This window comes from Penicillium odoratum (assembly GCF_028828045.1).
Source record: "Penicillium odoratum strain IBT 22623 chromosome Unknown utg000002l_segment0_segment0, whole genome shotgun sequence".
In the NCBI taxonomy this organism is placed as follows: domain Eukaryota; kingdom Fungi; phylum Ascomycota; class Eurotiomycetes; order Eurotiales; family Aspergillaceae; genus Penicillium; species Penicillium odoratum.
The window spans coordinates 1,315,374-1,335,232 of record NW_026643144.1 but is presented as its reverse complement, the minus strand read 5'-3'; the positions used below and the strand labels follow the sequence as shown (position 1 = coordinate 1,335,232).

Sequence of the window (19,859 nt, the reverse complement as noted above, 5' to 3'; positions counted from 1 at the left end):
TTTGGGTGTAGATCACTTGGTCTAGATGAAAGTTCACGACTAAACAATGGCTTTCCAACATTTGAATACGAACTTCAACTTTATTCACGTTCTATGTACAAGTTGACGGCTCGGAATGGCAAGGCATTCCCGCTCCGGACCCCACACGGGAGACCCCACAATTGCACCGAAATTACTCTGTGATTCTGATAGGTTCTTCATCCTACTCTTATCCGCTGATCTACCAAAATCTTCTCCCTCTTGTCCTTGTTCTCGCACTATTCACTACACGCTATTTTGAACTGATGGGACTAGTTTCCACCAATGGCCAATAAAAAAGTTCAATGAGCAGTTTACTCCAACAGATGTACGTAGTAGGAAAATGTCCTTCTGTTTTCAGTTAGGCTTCGGAATGGACATGTCAATTGGGGATAGCGAAACCGTTTCTCGGCGATTGAGCTTGTCGCTCGCACTTAAACAATGGCTTCTCTGTGATCTTCGCGCTCCCCGCGAATCATTTGCTTATCCCTTTATACTTCCACCCCCTGAGCCTTGGAAATCATGGCGTCCATCGATACCTCGTCACTTGCCGACTTAAGCAAGGAATATGATTATGTTGTTGTTGGTGGCGGGACTTCGGGCTTGGTGGTAGCCAGTCGGTTGACCGAAGATCCCTCATGCAGCGTCCTCGTTCTCGAAGCAGGAGCAAACCGAGTTGATGACCCACGAATTGCCGCTCCTGGTCTGGCAGCAACGACTTATTTTGACCCTGACTTTGACTGGTGTATCACCAGCACACCACAGGCACGCATTTACCCTTGGTTGTTTCACGTGCTGTTCAATCCCGCTGACTTGTTTATAGAAAAACCTTAATGGACGATGCGTTGCCGAACCCCGCGGACGAACACTTGGTGGATCCTCAGCAATCAACCTTGGAATGGCTATTTACCCTAGTCAATCCGATATCAACCTCTGGGAGAAGCTTGGCAACGACGATTGGAACTGGGATTCGCTGTCACAATATTTGAAAAAGTCGCAAACCTTCACCCCGCCCTCTGCCGAGATCAAGGAGCAGCTTTCATTGGATTATATCGATCCATCTGTTCAGGGTGAATCAGGCCCACTTCAACTTTCTTTTGGTGAGGGGCCGTTCCCTAGCTTCCTTGAAGCATGGCCCAAGGTATTCCAGACTCTTAATCACCAGATTAGCGGGGATCCAATGTCGGGAATCGCCAAGGGAGCGTTCTGCAACCCAGGCACTATCCATCCGACGACCAGAACCCGTAGTCATGCTGGCGTGACTTATTATAACTCGGAAGTTGCCAAGCGATCGAACTTGAGGGTGATCACCGAAGCTTTTGTGCATAAGGTTGTTTTAGAGAAAGAGGGCTCACAGGATGCTAGGGCCACCGGTGTGCAGTTTACCGGCAAGGATGGAATTCAGCAAATTATTTTCGCCAAGCGAGAGGTTATTATGGCTGCGGGCGCAATCAAGACCCCCCATCTTCTCGAGCTATCTGGTATTGGCGACGGCGCTCTTCTTCATTCCCACGGTATTGAACCCATTGTCGAAAACTCCAATGTTGGAGAAAACCTCCAGGAGCACGGCTTTGTTCCGTTCAGCTGGGAGGTTGCCGAAGGGCAGATGACCGGAGAGGCCCTCCGGGATCCTGAGATCGCCGCTGCAGCCATGGCGGCTTGGCAGCAATCTGGGGCTGGACCACTCGGTCTCTGTGCACTGGCATCTGCATACATGACTCTCCCAGAGCTTGCAGATGGTGAGCTGAAAAAGCTTTTGGATGAAAACCTCCAAGACCAAAACCTATCGCCAGGATTAAAGGCCCAATATCAACTACTGCGGCAGATGTTGGAGGACGAGGTTGAGCCTAGTGCACAGTACACCCTGGCACCTTTCCAAATCCTCCCTGACAAGGGCCCAAGCCCAAAGGGAATTTTTGGCATGACGGAGCCAGAGAACTTTGTTAGTATCGTTGCCGTGCTCAACCGACCATTTTCTCGCGGAAATGTCCATCTCGTCTCCTCCGATGCGAAAGAGAGCCCCAAATTCGATCCCGGGTTTTTCTCACACCCTCTTGATTTGGAGCTTCACTCGCGCCATGTTCGCTGGTTGGAAACTCTCGCTTGGACCGAGCCTATGGCTTCCCTTTTGAAACCCGACGGTCGGCGCTTGCAAAACTCATCTCGCGACATAACCCTTGAGACCGCCCGCGATCTAGCTCGCGAGAGAATCATCTGTCACTACCATGTAGCAGGCTCCACTGCCATGATGCCTCGCGAAATGGGTGGTGTTGTGGATTCTCGACTGAAGGTTTACGGCACCCAAAACCTACGTGTGGTTGATGCTGGTATCTTCCCTTTGATTCCGCGGGGAAATATTCAGGCTACTGTCTTTGCGGTTGCTGAGAAGGCAGCTGCAATTATTGCTGCTGATTTTAAGGTTTGAAAGTCTTCGCATAGACTCGAATAGAAATAGAAGCAAGAATTGTTAAACATTTAACCATTTTTTTTCGCCAATTATAGGTTGTTACTTGAATAAAGCCTTGGTCGTGTCTTTGTGCAGCGTTGCTCGGAATGGTACCTACAGTCTCCCTTCTAGACTTGAGAACTCATTGAAGTTCTACCATACCTGATTAGAATAAGTCAGATGCATTGGACTCCAGTGAGTCATACCACTGAAGTTGAAGTGCTAAGAATGTTCGGAGTGTCGATGGACCGCTACATTTACACATTGTGTTTACTGCTGTCCTTATAGCCGTGTCAAGCTCGTGGTCACGTCAGCTAGGGAGACGATAATATTAGAGTTCGGAGCTTATTGGGTTTGATAAAATGCTATAGTTAAAGCGGATATCCAGGCAGGATCTGGTTGCGAAGAATACATGGTCGAGGTTGAAAAAGGGAACTTGAGGGTAAAGGGATACCTTAAAAAACCTGAAATCTCGCACAAATTTAGGTATCATGAGGTATGTATATTCTCGCGTAAGTGTGTCAAGTTTAAAATCCGACTAACTAACACTTCACACTCAGAAACCCAATAGTGCAAATTAGAACCGTACCATAATTACTCGCAATCAGCATCTACCCATTCCGCTCCTTCGATGTCGCCGAGTCCATCTCCATCTCTATCCCTCTTTACTGGTAGAATTGGACATCTAACTGGATGAGTACTCCGTACCGAAATTTAATTCTAAATGGATAGCCGCTGTTCACCAATGTGACCCTTCGCCCTTGCAGGTATGTCCCTGCAGTCACTTTTTAGCATGGCCTCGATTACGTTTCCTCTAAGAATATGGGGATTCTTGACAGATAGACACTGAAAGTTCCGATTTTCAAGCTTAACTCTCTACCTAAAAAAAAAAAAAAAAAACCCCCCCCCCGGAAAAAGGCTGATACCTACTAACCATGGTTTAACATGGTTTTTGTTCCCACGAGGTTTCTTATCTGGAGAGCGAGACGAGAACGTGGAACCCAAGAGTTTCCAAACTGAAGCGACAGGATGATGCAAGCGAATGTTTGCTAAGTGTGGCTAATCAACATAGGCCTTATTTTTGAGATTATGAGAGCTCTGATAGGTGCCAGCCGCCTTTTCGAGGCTGTGCATTCGTGCCCCACATAAGCGCTAAGAAAGCCCCGGTGGTTGGTACCTCATTCTGGATGGTTTATGAAAGAAGGAGTGCAGGAGTCTAGAATGCAAGTATTTTGTTGTACCAATTATGATTGCTTGAATCTTATGGCGTTGCGCCCGGGTAAAGAAACATGACGAAATACTTGAAGGGCCGGAAATTCCGATCTCTCCATATATCACATTCAACCCATACAGTACTTCTTCCAGTTTATTGCCATTAATTTTATTTCTTCTGGTTCACCTGGACAAGCCTCAGCTTTTAGGACGACATCTGCTTTGCATCTTTGATCCGAAATGAACAACAAGATGAAAATAGCCCGTGGATGTATATTGAGTTATCGGGACGGCCCAGACCGCTGCGGACGGATGAAACACATGTGCATGTATGTGGCTGAGTCTTGGGGGCGCGTAATCGAGATTTTCGCCCAGGCGCCAGCTGGGACAAACCTTGTATATAGCTACACTCCCTTTGTTCCCTCCGGATACACTTTATGTGTAATCTTGATAATGAACAACACCATTTTAAGCATACCTGGCTGGGTTGACGAACCCGACGGTCGAGGAACATGGAGTATCTTGTCGACATGTGTTCTCACGATTGTACTCTGTTGCTGGACTACTGTTTCTCCAAATTTGCCAGCCAAAACAGATGGATGGTTCCAACGATGGAGACGCAAATTTGATCTTGCCTGTATGACGATATTAGGCTCTGAGTTCATTCTAGTCGCGGCTATGGGACAATGGTCATCCGCGCGCTCCTCTGTTCTGGTGAGTGATATTTGGAAGGCTATTGAATTGGTTTCAACTAATAGAACAGAAATTTCATGCCGCCGGTCACTCGGATTGGACTTTGACACACGCCTTCTTTGCCGATATGGGAGGGATTTTGGTCGATCCCCTAGAGACAGACATGCCATCATTCCCGTTGAATGCAGAGCAGCTTTTCATCTTGATTGAATCGAAACATATTGATTATCCGAAATTGGAACAAGATGATATAAAGGATAGAAGTAAATCAGATGGATTGGCTAGGTAAGTGATCGGTCACAGACACCCAACTCCTATACACTCTGTTGACCTCGAAAGGTTGATTGCCATAGCTCAGGGTCTCTGGTTCTTCGTGAACTGTATGGTGCGCTTCGCCCAAGGCATCTTCGTGACTACCCTTGAGCTTACTACAATCTCCTTTATTCTGGTCTTTTTAGTGACATCATACAGTTGGTATTACAAACCAATGGATGTCAATAGACCAATCACTTTGAAGCTCAATACCCCCTTAGATGAAATTCGAAGCGCTTACGGCCAAGCCCCCGGGTCAAAGTGGTACATTACACCACTTGATTTCCTCACACGAGACGAGTGGTTCCTGAGTCGATTTTGGAAATACTACACTCAGATTCTTCACCATATGCACATACCGCTGTTCACTCGACCTAAGCGAAGACCATACGATTTTGTTCCGAGTCATGATATCAAAAATATGGATATCCGAGCTGAAATAATCTGTGGACCGATAATTCTTCTGTTCAGCGCTATGTTTCTTATAGCATGGAATTTTCACTTCCCCACCCCGACAGAACAGTTACTCTGGCGTATTGCTAGCGTGAACACCCTAGTATATGGGCTTTTTGGAGGTGCCCTTGCCGGATATATTCACAAAACAATGTTCAGAAAAGAGTTGGAGGCGACAAAGAGACAGCGTATGACCGAAAAGAACAGAAAGCCCCATGGGTGCATTGGCCGTCTTGCCGCGAAATTACGGAATATCGATCCGGAGCAAGATCCAGATCTGGAAATCCCCATCCGGGTATTCTTTCCAATTTCCGCTCTTTGTGTTCTATATTCTCTGAGTCGGGGATTCATCTTGGTGGAAGACATTATCGGGTTGAGAAATTTGCCCGAGAGTGCGTTCCAGACCATCTCATGGTCAACATACATACCTCACTGGTAGCCTGGCTCAACATTGAGATGTATCAATAAGCAGTGAAGAATTTTCTGTTCTTATCGATTGGCCGTGCGTTCCAGGCTATCTCTCCCCCTGTATACCGCTTAATCATTTTGATATCAGAATCCTCTGTATCGCGCACTCATATTCCCACATTACTATAGACGCTTGATACTATATAATCCAGAGATAAGGGCTCCCCGTCCGCTCAGCCGTACTTGAGCCACATATATCCGCACGGCTAATCGTTTGTAGAGCCCAATTATAAAACTCATAAGATAATAACTATAAATCCTAATGATTCTAATTCTTTTTTTAATTTGACAGAAGAGAATAAGATAGTATATTCTATTTACAGTGACTATAACCCTTAATAGATCCAGTAAATCTAGTCCTAACTATAGATTTGACCCTAATTGGCTATACTATAGATTATCTTTTAGGATGATCATAATTCAGATCTTAAACCACTTATTTGCATAGTTGAATCCTCCCCAATATTTGCAACCCAGGTGTCGGATGAAACCCTATTGCATCTCCGCCCCGCCCTTAAGACGGGACAAATCCCACCGCCAAACTAGCCAACACTAGTGCTTATAAAAACTTTACTAGTCCACGGCATTACGTGGCCTTCTGAGATCCCGATGCTATCTAATCGCAGAGCCCAGTGTCTACTATCTACTAGTCTAATAGGCCTAGCTACGATTCGGGTAAAAGCACATAATGTCAAATCAGTTTCACAAGGATTAATGTTGCCATCTATTTAGTGCCGTCGGAATCCGTTTGGCACCAACGTTAATTGTCAAACTTTCCAAAGGTTGACCTCAAAGCCTAGGTCTGTCGTCAGATTGATCTCGGTCTAATGGGTAAGATTGTCGCAAGCAACGAGTCCTTATCAGAATCAAGATAAATAGCTTAGTAGCCGCTTTTGACTCCACCTACCACCACCGCAACGAAATGATAAAATTGGTAATGATCCATCTATTTTGACGTACATTCACCCTGTCTGGCGGAGTACTTTAGGATGTTGAAATTTTACGCGGATGAATCCCCCAAGGCGGTCCAACATGCCACGGTATGGAAACTTGAAGTTATCTCACTTTGCACGTAAGCTGATGGGAAAAAGGGGCTGCATCTTATAAAATGCTCCACCCCTAATGGCAAGAAGGTCCAATATAGTTTTGGAGGAGTTGAAAGACATTTATGGACTGGAGTGGACAATCTCTTTGATATATATCGACACTGATGAACAAAAGGAGACATGGTTCCTAAAGCTTAACTCGAACGGTATGAACATGACCAAAAGAGCTTGACTTCATGTATTCTTACCAATTATTATAGTATAGGTAGAATCCCTATTCTCATTGACAATACAAGCGAACCGCCTTTCCCCGTCTTCGAATCATCAGCGGAGCTACTGTATCTCCTTGATATGGTGGACAAGGATCATCACTTCGGCTTCTCCGATCCCAAAGAACAGTCTCAGTTGATTCAGTGGCTTATCATCTGGCATGCCTCGGGTCAGCCTAACCAAGGCCAATTGAATCACTTTGGAAGATTTGCTCCAATACAGATCCCCTGTATGTGGACCTTTCCTATGACTGTGCATTATCACGGGTATGACAGGGCATATATGCGATTAATCATTCAATTCTTAGATGCGGTTGAGAAATTCAAGACCGAAACACTCCGAGTCTATAATGTGCTCGAGCTCTACCTTTCTGGGGCCCTGAACGGCCAACCTCGAGCATATCTAGCTGGAAATGGGCTTGGCAAGTTCAGTGTTGCTGATGTCAATGCTTATCCTTGGAGAAGCGGAAGGAAAAGAAGTACTATATCAGTAGAGAAGATGGCCCAATATGCGCACTTGAAGGAATGGATAGAACGGATTGGGTCCAGACTAGCGGTACAGAGGAGGATGAGCGATGTATACAATGAAGAAGGTCACCCAGAGTTACTTGTTAATCCTGTTCATAAATAGATTATTCGTTTATAGATACAGTTACTGACAATTGATACTTTTAAAATCGCATGAAGCTATCAGATAATGGCAACGCAGCCATGGTATGGGCTGCTCCGAAAAATATGAGATTGTGTTGTCATTATCAAAAGCTGATTGAATCCCAATAGCAGCCATTACTAACATCAATTCGACTGGGCAGTTGCCTGGAGAAATGTTAACAGATGTAGGAAGGGTAAATGACGGTGAAATACTGAGAGATATGTGGCAGTGTGAAATAGTTCTAGGAGAGAAAAGAGGGAGAAAGGCAGAAGAAGGTCCTTAGAATATGCCACACAGACCACTAAGCTAGTCCTAAAAGGGACCAGAGCGCTGCAGGTCACTTGGCCTCGGCCTCTCCCAACCAATTCTCTATGAGAGAGGCTGCAACTTCCACGAATCATGTTGAGCGGTCCGCGGGGAAGTGGTGAGATGTGGCTGTGAGGCTGTCTAGATAAATGTGTGCATGGGCCATGTCTTAGCCATGTCTTAGCGCTGACCCATCACTCGGTACGCCTGATGTCTTTTTGTTAAATACCACCTTCCCCTCTCTTTCGCCCAGTCAAGGTAGGGAAGCTCATGCAGTCATGTCTTTATCAGATCCTGACAGCGATACCGTCTTGGTTGGTGCAGAAGACGTTCAAGGTTTTGACTCTGACAAAATAACCCCACTATCGGCGAGCGAACTTGACAAAATCACCAAATGGCTTCAGCCAACTCCATATGACTTTGAAAGAGGCGAATACTCTAGACATAGTGCCTCACATCTACTTGGGACTGGTACTTGGCTCACATCAACCCAAGTCTGGCAGCAGTGGCACTCTGGCGATAATGGATTGTTGTGGGTCAAAGGCATACCAGGCTCCGGCAAGTCCGTGATAGCTGCTTCTATAATCAAGTAACTGCAGAAGGAAGATGTCCCGGTGGTCTACTTCTTCTTCCGACAGATATCGAAGCTAATCATAAGCCCATTGTTGCGTTGCGAGATTGGCTGTGTCAAGTTCTGAACTACAGCCCTCCGCTACAAGTCAAACTTCAGAATTACGTTGATCGAGATCTATCTCTTGAGAGTCTGTCATCGGTTGATCTATGGAACTACCTAATGGTGGCATTGCAAGACTTCCCCAAGGCCTATTGTGTCACTGATGCTTTGGATGAGATGGATCTAGGACATGATGACTTTTTGAAGAGCTTAGTTGATCTAGGCCGATGGCGCCCGAAAAATGTCAAGGTTTTAATGACCTCGCGCCCAATAGCCCGCTTGGAGACGTCTTTAAGATCTTTTGGTATCCCTCAAATTCGATTAGAAGAAAGACTGGTGGATCTTGATATTGCGGCATATGTTCAGTATAAGCTTCGCGGCTCATCCATCGCCCAAGAAAATTGGAGTGCCATTCAAGAAGCGATTCCCGGTCGGGCAAACGGGATATTCCTATACGCGAAAATGTCTATGGATGTTTTCCTCGAGCCTGGCGCAAATGTGCAAGAGGCTCTCAACGCACTACCAACAGACCTCAACACGATGTACAATGAAATGCTACGAGAGCATGCTCAGCGATCGAATGTACCCTCTGAGCTCCAACTCCTGATCCTTCAGTTTGTCACCCACGCCACACGCCCGCTACGACTCCTCGAAATCGCTGAGATGCTGAACATACAATCCAAATGCAATCAAACCCTGAAAGAAACCAAAGACCTGGTCAGAACCGCTTGCGGACCCCTTCTGGAAATCTTGCCCGATGAAACTGTATCGGTCATCCATCACACCTTTACCGAATTCCTAAAAGGCTACACCAGATCCAGATCCACAAAAAACTTCGAGTATCCGATCTTCGAAGTCGGTTCAACCAATTTGCGCCTTGCTATGGAATGTTTGTGTTATATGCGGGCAGGATGCCTCGATAAAATAGAGATTACACTGCCAATACCGAGCGAGAGCCAAAGCCGATTTAGTGATCGAAAGGAGAAGAAAAAACTCGAAGTACGATTGCAGTTTCCCTTCTTAGAATACGCTGCGAACAACTGGTACAAGCATGCCCGCCTGGCGGAGGAATCGGATCAAAATCTGGAAATGTTCCATGACGCTCTTGATATTTTCTTTACAGAGACGCACCGGTACACTGTGTGGTTGGATCTGGCCTGGCCAGACTGGAAGATTGACGGCGTTACACCCCTTCACGTCGCTGCTCAGACTGGTTTATCTCAACTCGCAAAATATATTCTGTCCAAGGGTGAAGTTGTTGACACAGAGTCTGCGAGTTTACCAATATACTGGGCAGCATCATACAATCACGGAAGTGCTATTCGGGTGCTCGTTGACCATGGAGCTGACCCAGATGCCGAACTAAGCGAAGGGCTGAAGCCAATGCATCTAGTCGCCAAATCAAACCATGTGGATGCCGTCAAAGCCTTGCTCGCTGCTGGAGTCAGTCCATTAACACCAAAGACACAGAACGACAAACCTTTGGGGGGATGTGTCGCAGGTAGGCGTGGGCCTAATACCATAGGCCACACCCCCTTGATGTATGCGTGCCATGCTGGTCATTCGGAGACCGTTGCCGAGTTTGTTGAATGCTTGGAGAATGTGGAAGACATACACAGAGCATTACACTGGGCGGCCGAGAAAGGCCGATCAAGCATTGTGGAGCTAATTTTACAACAACCAGGAGTTAATGTCAATGCCAGGGTGCAAGGCAGCACCGCGCTATTCCTGGCTTGCAAGTGTGCAGATCTTAAGACAATCAAAGCCTTGATCAAAGCTGGCGCAGAACCAAACATGTTTTGTGAAACTCTTGAAACACACATCAGAGGCATACCCATATATCGGTCTTCTACAGCGGACTTACCAAAAAGAACATCTTGTTCCAACGAAAGGGGATACACGGCGCTTCATGCTCTGTGTACAAACTCCGTCTACGGAGAACAGGCGTCTAGTCAAGCCGCTGAATGTGTGAAAGCTCTCTTCAAAGCTGGCTCTGATGTTCATGCAAAGGACCCAAGAGGCTTGACGGCTTTGCACTACGCATATAAGTCATCGATCAAATGGATGGGGCCTCTGCTGGATGCAGGTGCTGATCCTGCCGCAGAAGACGACAATGGAGAGACAGCTCTCCATTCCTCATCCTCTGAAGGGAATGAAGCTCTATCACTGCTCCTGAAGAGTGGGAAAGTGGATGTCAATAAATCCAGAGCACAGGATGGAATGACACCATTGCTTTGTCACCTTGTAGACCAAATGAGTGATAACCAGAGAACTATCGAATTTCTAGCCTTCTGCAAGCCTGACGTGAATGCCACGGATTCGAAAGGAGACGGACCATTACACCTGGCGTTGAGGTCGATGCGTCCCACCAGCAATCGTGAGCTTATTGACAAGTTGCTGGCCGCAGGTGCCAACCCTAATTTAAAAAACGTAGCGGGGAACACTCCATTGCATCAAACTAGCAAACATATCGACCAGGAAATAATCAGAGGTTTCCTTCGAGGCGAGGCAGATCTTGAAGCATGCAACAACAAGGGCCAGTCAGTTCTTCTTGCTCAGTTGTCACCGGGAAATGGTTTCTCTGACGGACCAAAAATTCTGGGCCACCTCGCTAGCGAGGGAGTGCGACTTGATACTCGTGACAGCAAAGGCCGTACTCTGTGGCATTATTCCATTAAGAGCCCAAACACATTCTCGCTTCTCCAAAGCCTAGGAGTTGATCCTTTGGTGTCAGATAATGATGGCAACACACCGCTCCATGAAGTTGTCACTGATCAGTCATTGATTGGAAAGCGAGGAGTATTGGAACAATTGATAGGAATAGGTATGAACATTAACCAGCCCAATCACCAAGGTCGAACCGTCTTGAACGCTGTCTGTTCAAGAGACTTGGCAGATAATATTAGTAGAGACTCAGTTTACACAATCCTTGACTACGTCCTCAAACAGTGCGAATGTCTAACAGTCGGTGATCACGAGGGTGTCCAGCCGCTACATATCTCTGCTACAATCTCTGAACCTTTTGTTCATCAACTTCTCAACGCTGGAGCCAATCTTTGCGCAACTACTCTTGATAAGATGACAGTCCTTCATCTTGCCGCGCGTGCACGTCAGTCCGGAATCGTTGATATGATATTATCCCGAGCCACGTCTCTTTCCAACAAAGCACGCCTAGAATTTGTGAACAATCAAGACAAAGACGGGCGAACTGCCCTTCATTATGCATGCCGTTCCGGCCGTCCTGAAACCGTCAAATCCTTGCTTGAGGCTGGAGCAGCCTGTGATGTTCTTGACATCCACAAGCACTCTCCACTTGCAATGTGTGGGGAATTCGAAAAGGAGGCCTCGCTTTGGGATCGTCGTATGCCCTCACCAGCTTCGCGACGTCGGCTGTCGAACAGAGGTGTCAATGCAGCAGGTCTAACACTGAAAGATAACATGCGTCCATTCTACGACCGAGCTGACGATGATATGGACGCCACTTTCGGAAGAATTAATTCGGAGCATGATACAACACGACTACGCGAGATCGTAAATATGCTGGTCGAACATGGAGCCGATCTCGAGAGTGATCACAGTTCTCTGGGAATCGCGTGGGAAAATGCCGCAGAGCCTGGATACGGATATACAGTCTCTTGTCTCCCACCCTTATCGAATCGTTCTTATATTGGACAGCACCCCCAGTCTGAAGATCCCAATCGAGAGCTGAAAATATCGATCGCGGTAAGTTGCCGGAATGCAATGAAAGATACCCTACAGAAGAGCGCCAAATCAGAAGATGGAATAGAAAAAGGGTGGGGCCGGGATCATGCTACATTTTTACGACAACGCTTAGGGGAGAAAGCTCTGGCTCTGAGATATTATGCCCTTTTTGAAGAGCTTTCAGGAGGAGCAGATAGCCTTTACGTTCCTGATTATGACGGAAATAAATCGCTGAATATTCTTGCTCATTGGGGATTCGTTGAAATTCTCGACCGGTTGTGTACTCGAGAAATAGCGACGCAACTTGACGGCGTTGACTGGACCTCCAATCCAGACGAAAGCGATCTCCAGCAATGCAGTGAACCACTTGTCATCTCTACCTGCAAAAGAAGACTTCCCAATATGGACGTTCTGAAATTGGTTGTTGAAGACTATGGAGCCAATATTAATGCGAAAAGGACGGAACGCACGTTTCGAGGTGGGAGTCTCTGCCCATCATTTACCAACGGGGTTTTACATAATCTTGCTGTTGGAAAATCCTGGTGGCACGTGGACAAAGCCTTGCCGTACTTGATCCGAATGGGAGCGGATATCAATATTCGAAACAGAGGTGGAGAGACACCCCTCATCGTTGCGCTCAAATCTTTTTACCCATTTTCCAGCGAGGCATCCGAAGCTCTCATAAGAGCTGGTGCGGATGTCAATGCGGTTGACAAGGATGGTAACACATGTCTTTCAACCGCTGGGGACGATATGGGTATCATCAAACTCTTGACTGCACATGGCGCTGAAGCCAGTCCGTCCGCTATACTCTCTGCTCTGGATCTGGCGAAGGTTGAGTTGCTAGAGATTCTACTCTCTCGAACTGGAAGTTCAATATTAGGACGACCGCTTCCAAAAACAATCTCCTACACAATTGGATCGGATCATTTCAAAACCCTCGAAGTTGGAACTTTGCCACTGTTATACGCAGCTACGTCCCGCCCACGCAGTAATGATATGACCAAGTTGAAGTTGGATATTGAAATGAGGAAGCAATTGGTAAACATCCTTTTGAAGCATGGAGCAGATCCCTACGCTACCTTTGATCAACAGCAGTACCAAGATAGGTACAGAGATTTCAACAAGGAGCCCAAGGACTATCCAGTCACAACCGCGACTATAATTCACGAGCTTTTAAGTGGTGGCCACATTGTTGACCCATTCTTCAACCTGAACTCCTTGGATATAGAGCGCCGTGACGATAATGGCTGCACCTTGATATTAGCCGCATCTAAGAATGACGGGCAAAATTCCCACTTCAGAAACACAAACCAAAAATTAAATACCACGGACTGCTTGCTAGAACTTATCAATCGTGGGGCAAATGTCATGGCTCAAGACAACGAGGGGAGAACGATCCTGCATCACATCGCAAGCCTGAACGATGCAACGTCCTTCATAGAGGCCATCCAGACCGCTTTGACGGCTAGCGCAAGCCTCATACACCAGACCGACAACAACAACGAGACGGCTCTTCATTATGCCCTACGTCGCAGCCTTCATGGGTCGATTGGATTTCTTCTGGACAATGGAGCAGATCCCCTCCAACCGGATAAAAACGGAGATACGGCCCTCCACCACTTTGCCAATTTGAACTTCAAATCGACCAAAGACCTATTCGAAAGAGTCCTCAGAGCAGGTGCCAACATAAATGCGCGAAACAAAATTGGAGAGACACCAATCTTCAATCTTCTGAAGCGGCAGAATCATACTCTATATGGGTCGGCAGATGACCAGGCGTATAGAGACATCGGATTCGAGTTCTTCCTGGAATGTGGGGCTGATGTTTTTGTCCGAAGTAATGACGGGTCTACCCTGCTCCATCTCCTCGCTGGAATTAAATTGGACCTCGGATATATGTTTCAGTCTTATCACTCAGATTCTGGACACGCGGGAGTCGGACTATTCAAGCGGTTGATGGACATGGGGTTAGACCCTATGACTGAGGACAAAAGAGAGCGTACTAGTATTGACGTCGCAGCTGCGTGTGAGAACGAGCTTATTTTGAAACTGTTCAAGAGGGAGCCTTTGAAATGAAAAATGCGATGAAGATTACTCCCTCCTTTACTCTTTGCTTTCTTCTTTGCTTTCTACAGGACGATTACTTCTAGGTCTTTCCTCCACCACTTGAATATTGTCGAATGCGTTCGTCGGCCTCTATCTACCAATGTCTTCTTACTGTCTTCTTCATGTGTTCTCCTTCCCTTTCTCCTTCACTGGAGTCAAGTCTCCTTTTGCTGGCGATACAGAACATTTATTCTCACCAAATTGATTACTTATGTTTGGGCTTAATTTGCGTAGAGTACCAGTATCTTTGATCCGACCCGATCAATTCACCAGCACTACAAGAGCCTATGTACTGAAGAATAAAAGGAGCCCTTACCTAGAATACTTTCGTCGCTCTTTAGATTGATACGTATATAATATACCTAGACCCAACAACCTACAACGCATCTGACGTAAGCGGACCCTTATAATCTATCCCTAAATGAACGTAGACTCCCCAAGAACAACCTTCTAGAGAAAAGATGAAAAAGGTTGGTGAATGGGTACCTTCATTGCGGTGTGGTAAATTGAGACCAAAATGAGGGTAGGCAGACCTGCCCTCGTCAGAAAAAATATAAATACTGGGTAGTCTACAGCGTAACTACGCGGGCCAAGTCACGTCCGAACAACTTTCGACATGAGGAGCTTCTACCGCGATGCTGTTAGCTATGAACTAATAGACGGTCACATTCTTAAGGCTGCTCTTAGGAATGATAATGGAGATGAAGTGGAATCAAAAATTGATTTAGATGGTTACTTTGCGACGGGAAGGGTACGTTCGATATGCTTTCGGTTTATACCAGCTCCACACGTAATGTGCTAATAATTATTAGAGAGAAATCTGAAATTGTCAAAATATCCAGACTGTGGCTTTGCTAAGATCTGGGAAATTGAAAAACCTTTTATCCATGAAAATCACGAGTGGGGCCCAGTGCTTTTGCTTTAAATGCAACTCTCAGGAAGGAAGACGGGTCTCTAGCGACAAATATCGGAAATGCCAATGGAAAACTGACATTTACTTGAGAGTAAGCTACCCATCTTCATTGATTATTGGGTTTTTCTAATATAAATGAATATATTTGAGTCACCGATAATCTAGTACCCGACGAGTGCTGGAAGATGTATTTCGAATCCGCGGAAGAGGCTGTCAAGTTTGGCGAAGAGTATGACCTTTCCGGGACCAGTAGAATTGTCTAAGGTCGTACTATGAATCTATGGAGTATTTATGAGGAGCACACTTTGAATATCGAAAAGAGAGTTACATATTAGTTGGAAATACAGAATGGAGATGCGGTTTCATACTGCGAAGCACCAAGAAGAAGAATACTAGTTTTGCCTTTGTTGCGGAGAAAATTGAGGTCACGGCGAAAGGTTCAAATTAGGTGTTCAATTTAAAAATTGCTGGGTTGAATGTTTTATTACAATAACTCGGTATGCGGGAAGTAGCGGCTTCCCAGTGAAACTTCAATTTTCGTGGTAGAATTTGAACATTATCGCTGTAACAGTAGATAATGCTGTAAAGTTAGACAATATATACAATTATAGCTTAATGTAACGAAATGAAAGATTAAATTGAAGCTTTTTACTACCATACTGAAGGTAAAACCTTCACATTTACAGAAGGTTAGGGCGACAATCGTCAAATCCGGAGCTGAATACCCAAACAGACATCCAGACATCAAGCCTCATAATGTACATGACACCATCGAATTATTTGCATGCGCCACGGTGTCATGCACGAACTGACTTAATATCCAGCCCGTCAGCTGATATACCAATATCCCGAGTTCATGTTCCACGCCCAAACGTGAAACTATATTTCAAGTAGAAGCTGATCTCAGTTTCGAGGTAGGATGGTCATTCAAACGGGAAGATGTAGTGTAGAGGATGACTGTTCTGAATCCTTTGACTTACCGGCAAGGCGAATCGAACATCTCCCAAGCTAAAACGAAGCTAACTACTATCAGCCGTGGAATCTTGGCACAATTTCGGCAACGGGTATATGGCTATTTATGTGTTGTCAAGCCGGACGCCAAGGCTCTAATTTACTGCAAAGATACCGTCGACACCACAGAGATTCAACACTCCTGCACGTGGAACGTCATTACCATAAATGCCGCGCGATCATAGGACTATGGAGGGATGTCTCCAACTCACGATAATGCAGAACTGCATAATAATCAAGGCTATTTAGTGCTCACATTATTCCTCCAATCATCTTTCGATGAATAGCCCACGTTGCCCACCTTTGAATGCATGGCGTAGTTGGTGCCTGACAGTCTGCAGACTAAACGCTTTTTGAATCTTGACGAAGCCACATCGCTTCGGATTCTTCAATAGATCTAGGATCCGAAAATCTTCTATAGATTTATCAGTCACCTATTTAAAGTCAGTTGATTTCCCTTTCACCATTCGAAAAACAGAATTCAAAACACTGAACCAAAACTGAGAATCAAAATGGCTAGAAACGCCTTCATCATTGGAACCTTTCTACTTGCCTCCGCGCACGCGACGACAACCAGCGGAAGTTTTACGGCACTGAGCTTCAATGTCGCGGGTCTTGCATCAATCCTCAACTCAAACGATGTCAATGGAACGAAAACCGAAAATGCAGAGGAAATCGGCACTTATTTCGCCGAGTATGGCTATGATATCATTAATATGCAGGAGGTAGGCAAGAACGCAGCTCAATTTTCTCAAACACAGAGAGCTAACCCAATTAAGGATTTCAACTACCACGCTTACATCTACTCGACTGATAACCACACCTACCGAACCGCAACATCGGGTGGTGCGGGCATCGGTAGTGGGCTGAACACAGTCTCTAACTATGACTGGCTCGACTTCACCCGCACAAAATGGGATACCTGCTCCGATGCGTCGGAAGACGACTGCCTTACTCCCAAGGGCTTTACTTTCATGCGCTGGAACCCATCTACTGGAGTATACATTGATGTGTACAATCTTCACGCTGATGCTGGGTATGTGATTACCCGCACAAGACATGAAACCATGCTAATTAATTTTCAAAGTACCGAGGATGGCGATGAGACTGCGCGCAACGCTAACCTTCAACAAGTCGCTGACTACATCGACACCTGGTCTATCGGAAATGCCGTCCTCATTATGGGTGATACCAACAGCCGCTACACCCGCTCTGCGGACACTGGCATCCGTGTCTTCAAATCCCAGAATGATTTGACCGATGCCTGGGTCCAGCTGGAGCAAGGTGGTATCTACCCCACCGCGGGTGCAGATGCGGTTGTATGCGATAACCCATCGACGATTGAGACGTGTGAGACGGTTGATAAGGCTCTGTATCGTGGATCCGATATTGTAACCTTGGATGCCACCAGCTTCACTTACGATGGTGAAGAGTTCCTCAACACAGATGCGGACTACTTGGGTGACGTTCTTTCCGACCACAACCCTATCCTAATCGACTTTACCTGGAAGCTGTCTTCCTCTTTCCGACAGAGTGAATTCTCTGGCGGACCTCATGGAGACTGGTTTAATGATCTTACCAGTATACCATCTTCTCCTGCGGCCTCTGTTCTCACGTTTGCGGGTGGCAGTCGATTGGACTCCGTTGCCATCGAGCTCACTGACGGCACTACTTTTAGCCACGGCGGAACTGGTGGCACATCGGTTTCCCTTACTCTCGGAACGGATGAATACTGGACTGAGACTGAGCTCTGCACTGGCGAATACAATAGCGAGACTCGGAACTTCTACATCAAGGCCACCACTAGTGCAGGAAACACACTCGAGGCGGGAACTTCTACTGATGACTGTTCTACTTTCACTGCCGATGATGGCTTTGCCGTTGTGGGCTTCATGGGACAGGATGGAGATGAGATGGATCAGTTGGCCTTGATCTATGCACCTTACTGAATGATTTACTTCGGGCAACTGGAAAGAATCCCCACCTACTTCGTGCTGAGCTACCTTGTCTACATTTTATTGCCTATTATCCCGCAATTAGACGAATCTCAAACCGCTTTCGGACCTCTATATTCATTATTTGGGTCCTCATTTTAGGCATTCTGTGGTTAGTTCAAGTAATACTTTACTAAATTATGTGTACTATAGGTAGTCAGACTCCAAAGAGTCCTTGTCCTGTATCCTATAAGAGAAGTGATTTTGGCATTTCCTCCTAGATAAATACTTATAATATATTACCTACTCACCACTTGTCCTCCCTCTGAGTGACGCCACGACCTCACGTGACTACATGGATGAATGGGCTATAATGTACTGCCCACATTGACCGCTAGGCTACATTTGATGGCCAGACTGGACCGCAATAGCATTGCTCCGCAGCGACAGGCGAGAGTTGTCACTTCATTTACTTTTATTTTCTCCCTATGAAGGACGAAGGGGATTGACTTTCTTTAGTATTGCCCCTTGTTTTGATAGCTCAATATGATTCGGTATCCCCAATAATCAGATAACAGGCAAGGGACTCACGATTTATCCTGATTGCTGCACCTTGACCAGTGCAACCACCCTGTTTATCAAATATTATTGTGACCAGCACATCCAGATGGTGGCATCGGAATTTAATCAGTCAATCAAGGCTCTAGCGATGAAATAATCTAAATAACCCGAATGATTGCCTGTAAAATCGAATCCTGTCGAGATGCCATTATCTGGGCAAGGTTGGGAAGAGACATACACCGTACCTACATTCACTGGGGAAATCAAAAAAGCTGGAATGTACATCAAATGACAGGCGGAAGACCATGGTTGACAGTCTTGATCTGATTAGTTGGAAGATCGTACACCAATAGGATAACTCCCATTTCTCGTATCCCCACATCAGAGTTGCATTTGAGGTCACACGGACCATATTTTTTGATTTCCTTACATCCCTAGCGGAATGCTGACTTGAGCTATCGAATCGGCTAGACTCTCAGAGCTCCATAGATGCGGCCTAGATTTTCTACTTTCCCGACCGCCGGATCTGGCAATCCACCGTTTAGCCACATCGACCATGATACTGCGCAAAGAGCAAATTTCAACCCAGAATGTCGTCAATGATAAATGATATCCATCATCTAGGTATCTTCCTCGAAGTTCATGAAGGCCTGTAGAGCATAATCTTCACGGTTACATAGATGACTTGCGCCACTGGAGATTATATATTTCACCCGTCGCGCAAGGACTACTCAGTATGTGCTACAGTATGTATATATTGAAGCCAACATTGATTGGCGCGTTGTCAAAATTTAGGGCCTCTGAGCAGTTAAGGGGACTGACCATATCCCCTGTCAAATTTACGAGCTTTCCCCAACCTTGGAACTTCTCAAGCATCTAAACAAACCTGCCGATTTATTCCCGACTTAAGATAAGACCCAGAGTACGACCAACAAATGAAAGGCCCGAGAACTAGGTACAGTACAGTGGATTCTTTCATTCCTCGTGCCTCGTGAAGTCATCAACACACTATCACAGCCGTTCTAGTCACTCGATTAGCAGGATATTCCATAAATCAGCCCTGGAGCACGCCACATCCCCC

At 46.0% G+C, this 19,859-nt stretch overlaps 5 protein-coding genes across 5 annotated transcripts; all 5 read left to right on the top strand.

The window, feature by feature from the left end:
* Positions 1-540: 540 nt before the first annotated feature.
* Positions 541-2,443, top strand: N7520_002523 (GMC family oxidoreductase; the record flags this gene model as incomplete). Its single annotated transcript, XM_057136458.1, has 2 exons — positions 541-783; positions 842-2,443. 2 exons carry the CDS (start codon positions 541-543, stop codon positions 2,441-2,443), a joined length of 1,845 nt encoding a protein of 614 aa, XP_056999144.1.
* A 1,872-nt stretch (positions 2,444-4,315) lies between these two features.
* N7520_002522 (uncharacterized protein) lies at positions 4,316-5,573 on the top strand (the record flags this gene model as incomplete). Its single annotated transcript, XM_057136457.1, has 3 exons — positions 4,316-4,390; positions 4,440-4,654; positions 4,709-5,573. 3 exons carry the CDS (start codon positions 4,316-4,318, stop codon positions 5,571-5,573), a joined length of 1,155 nt encoding a protein of 384 aa, XP_056999143.1.
* Positions 5,574-6,724: 1,151 nt separating this feature from the next.
* On the top strand, positions 6,725-7,548 carry N7520_002521 (uncharacterized protein; the record flags this gene model as incomplete). The annotated part of the gene is made up of 3 exons (XM_057136456.1): positions 6,725-6,854; positions 6,914-7,147; positions 7,226-7,548. 3 exons carry the CDS (start codon positions 6,725-6,727, stop codon positions 7,546-7,548), a joined length of 687 nt encoding a protein of 228 aa, XP_056999142.1.
* Positions 7,549-8,153: 605 nt separating this feature from the next.
* Positions 8,154-14,329, top strand: N7520_002520 (uncharacterized protein; the record flags this gene model as incomplete). Its single annotated transcript, XM_057136455.1, has 2 exons — positions 8,154-8,437; positions 8,482-14,329. 2 exons carry the CDS (start codon positions 8,154-8,156, stop codon positions 14,327-14,329), a joined length of 6,132 nt encoding a protein of 2,043 aa, XP_056999141.1.
* A 2,466-nt stretch (positions 14,330-16,795) lies between these two features.
* Positions 16,796-18,232, top strand: N7520_002519 (endonuclease/exonuclease/phosphatase family protein; the record flags this gene model as incomplete). Its single annotated transcript, XM_057136454.1, has 3 exons — positions 16,796-17,008; positions 17,063-17,319; positions 17,371-18,232. 3 exons carry the CDS (start codon positions 16,796-16,798, stop codon positions 18,230-18,232), a joined length of 1,332 nt encoding a protein of 443 aa, XP_056999140.1.
* Positions 18,233-19,859: the final 1,627 nt, after the last annotated feature.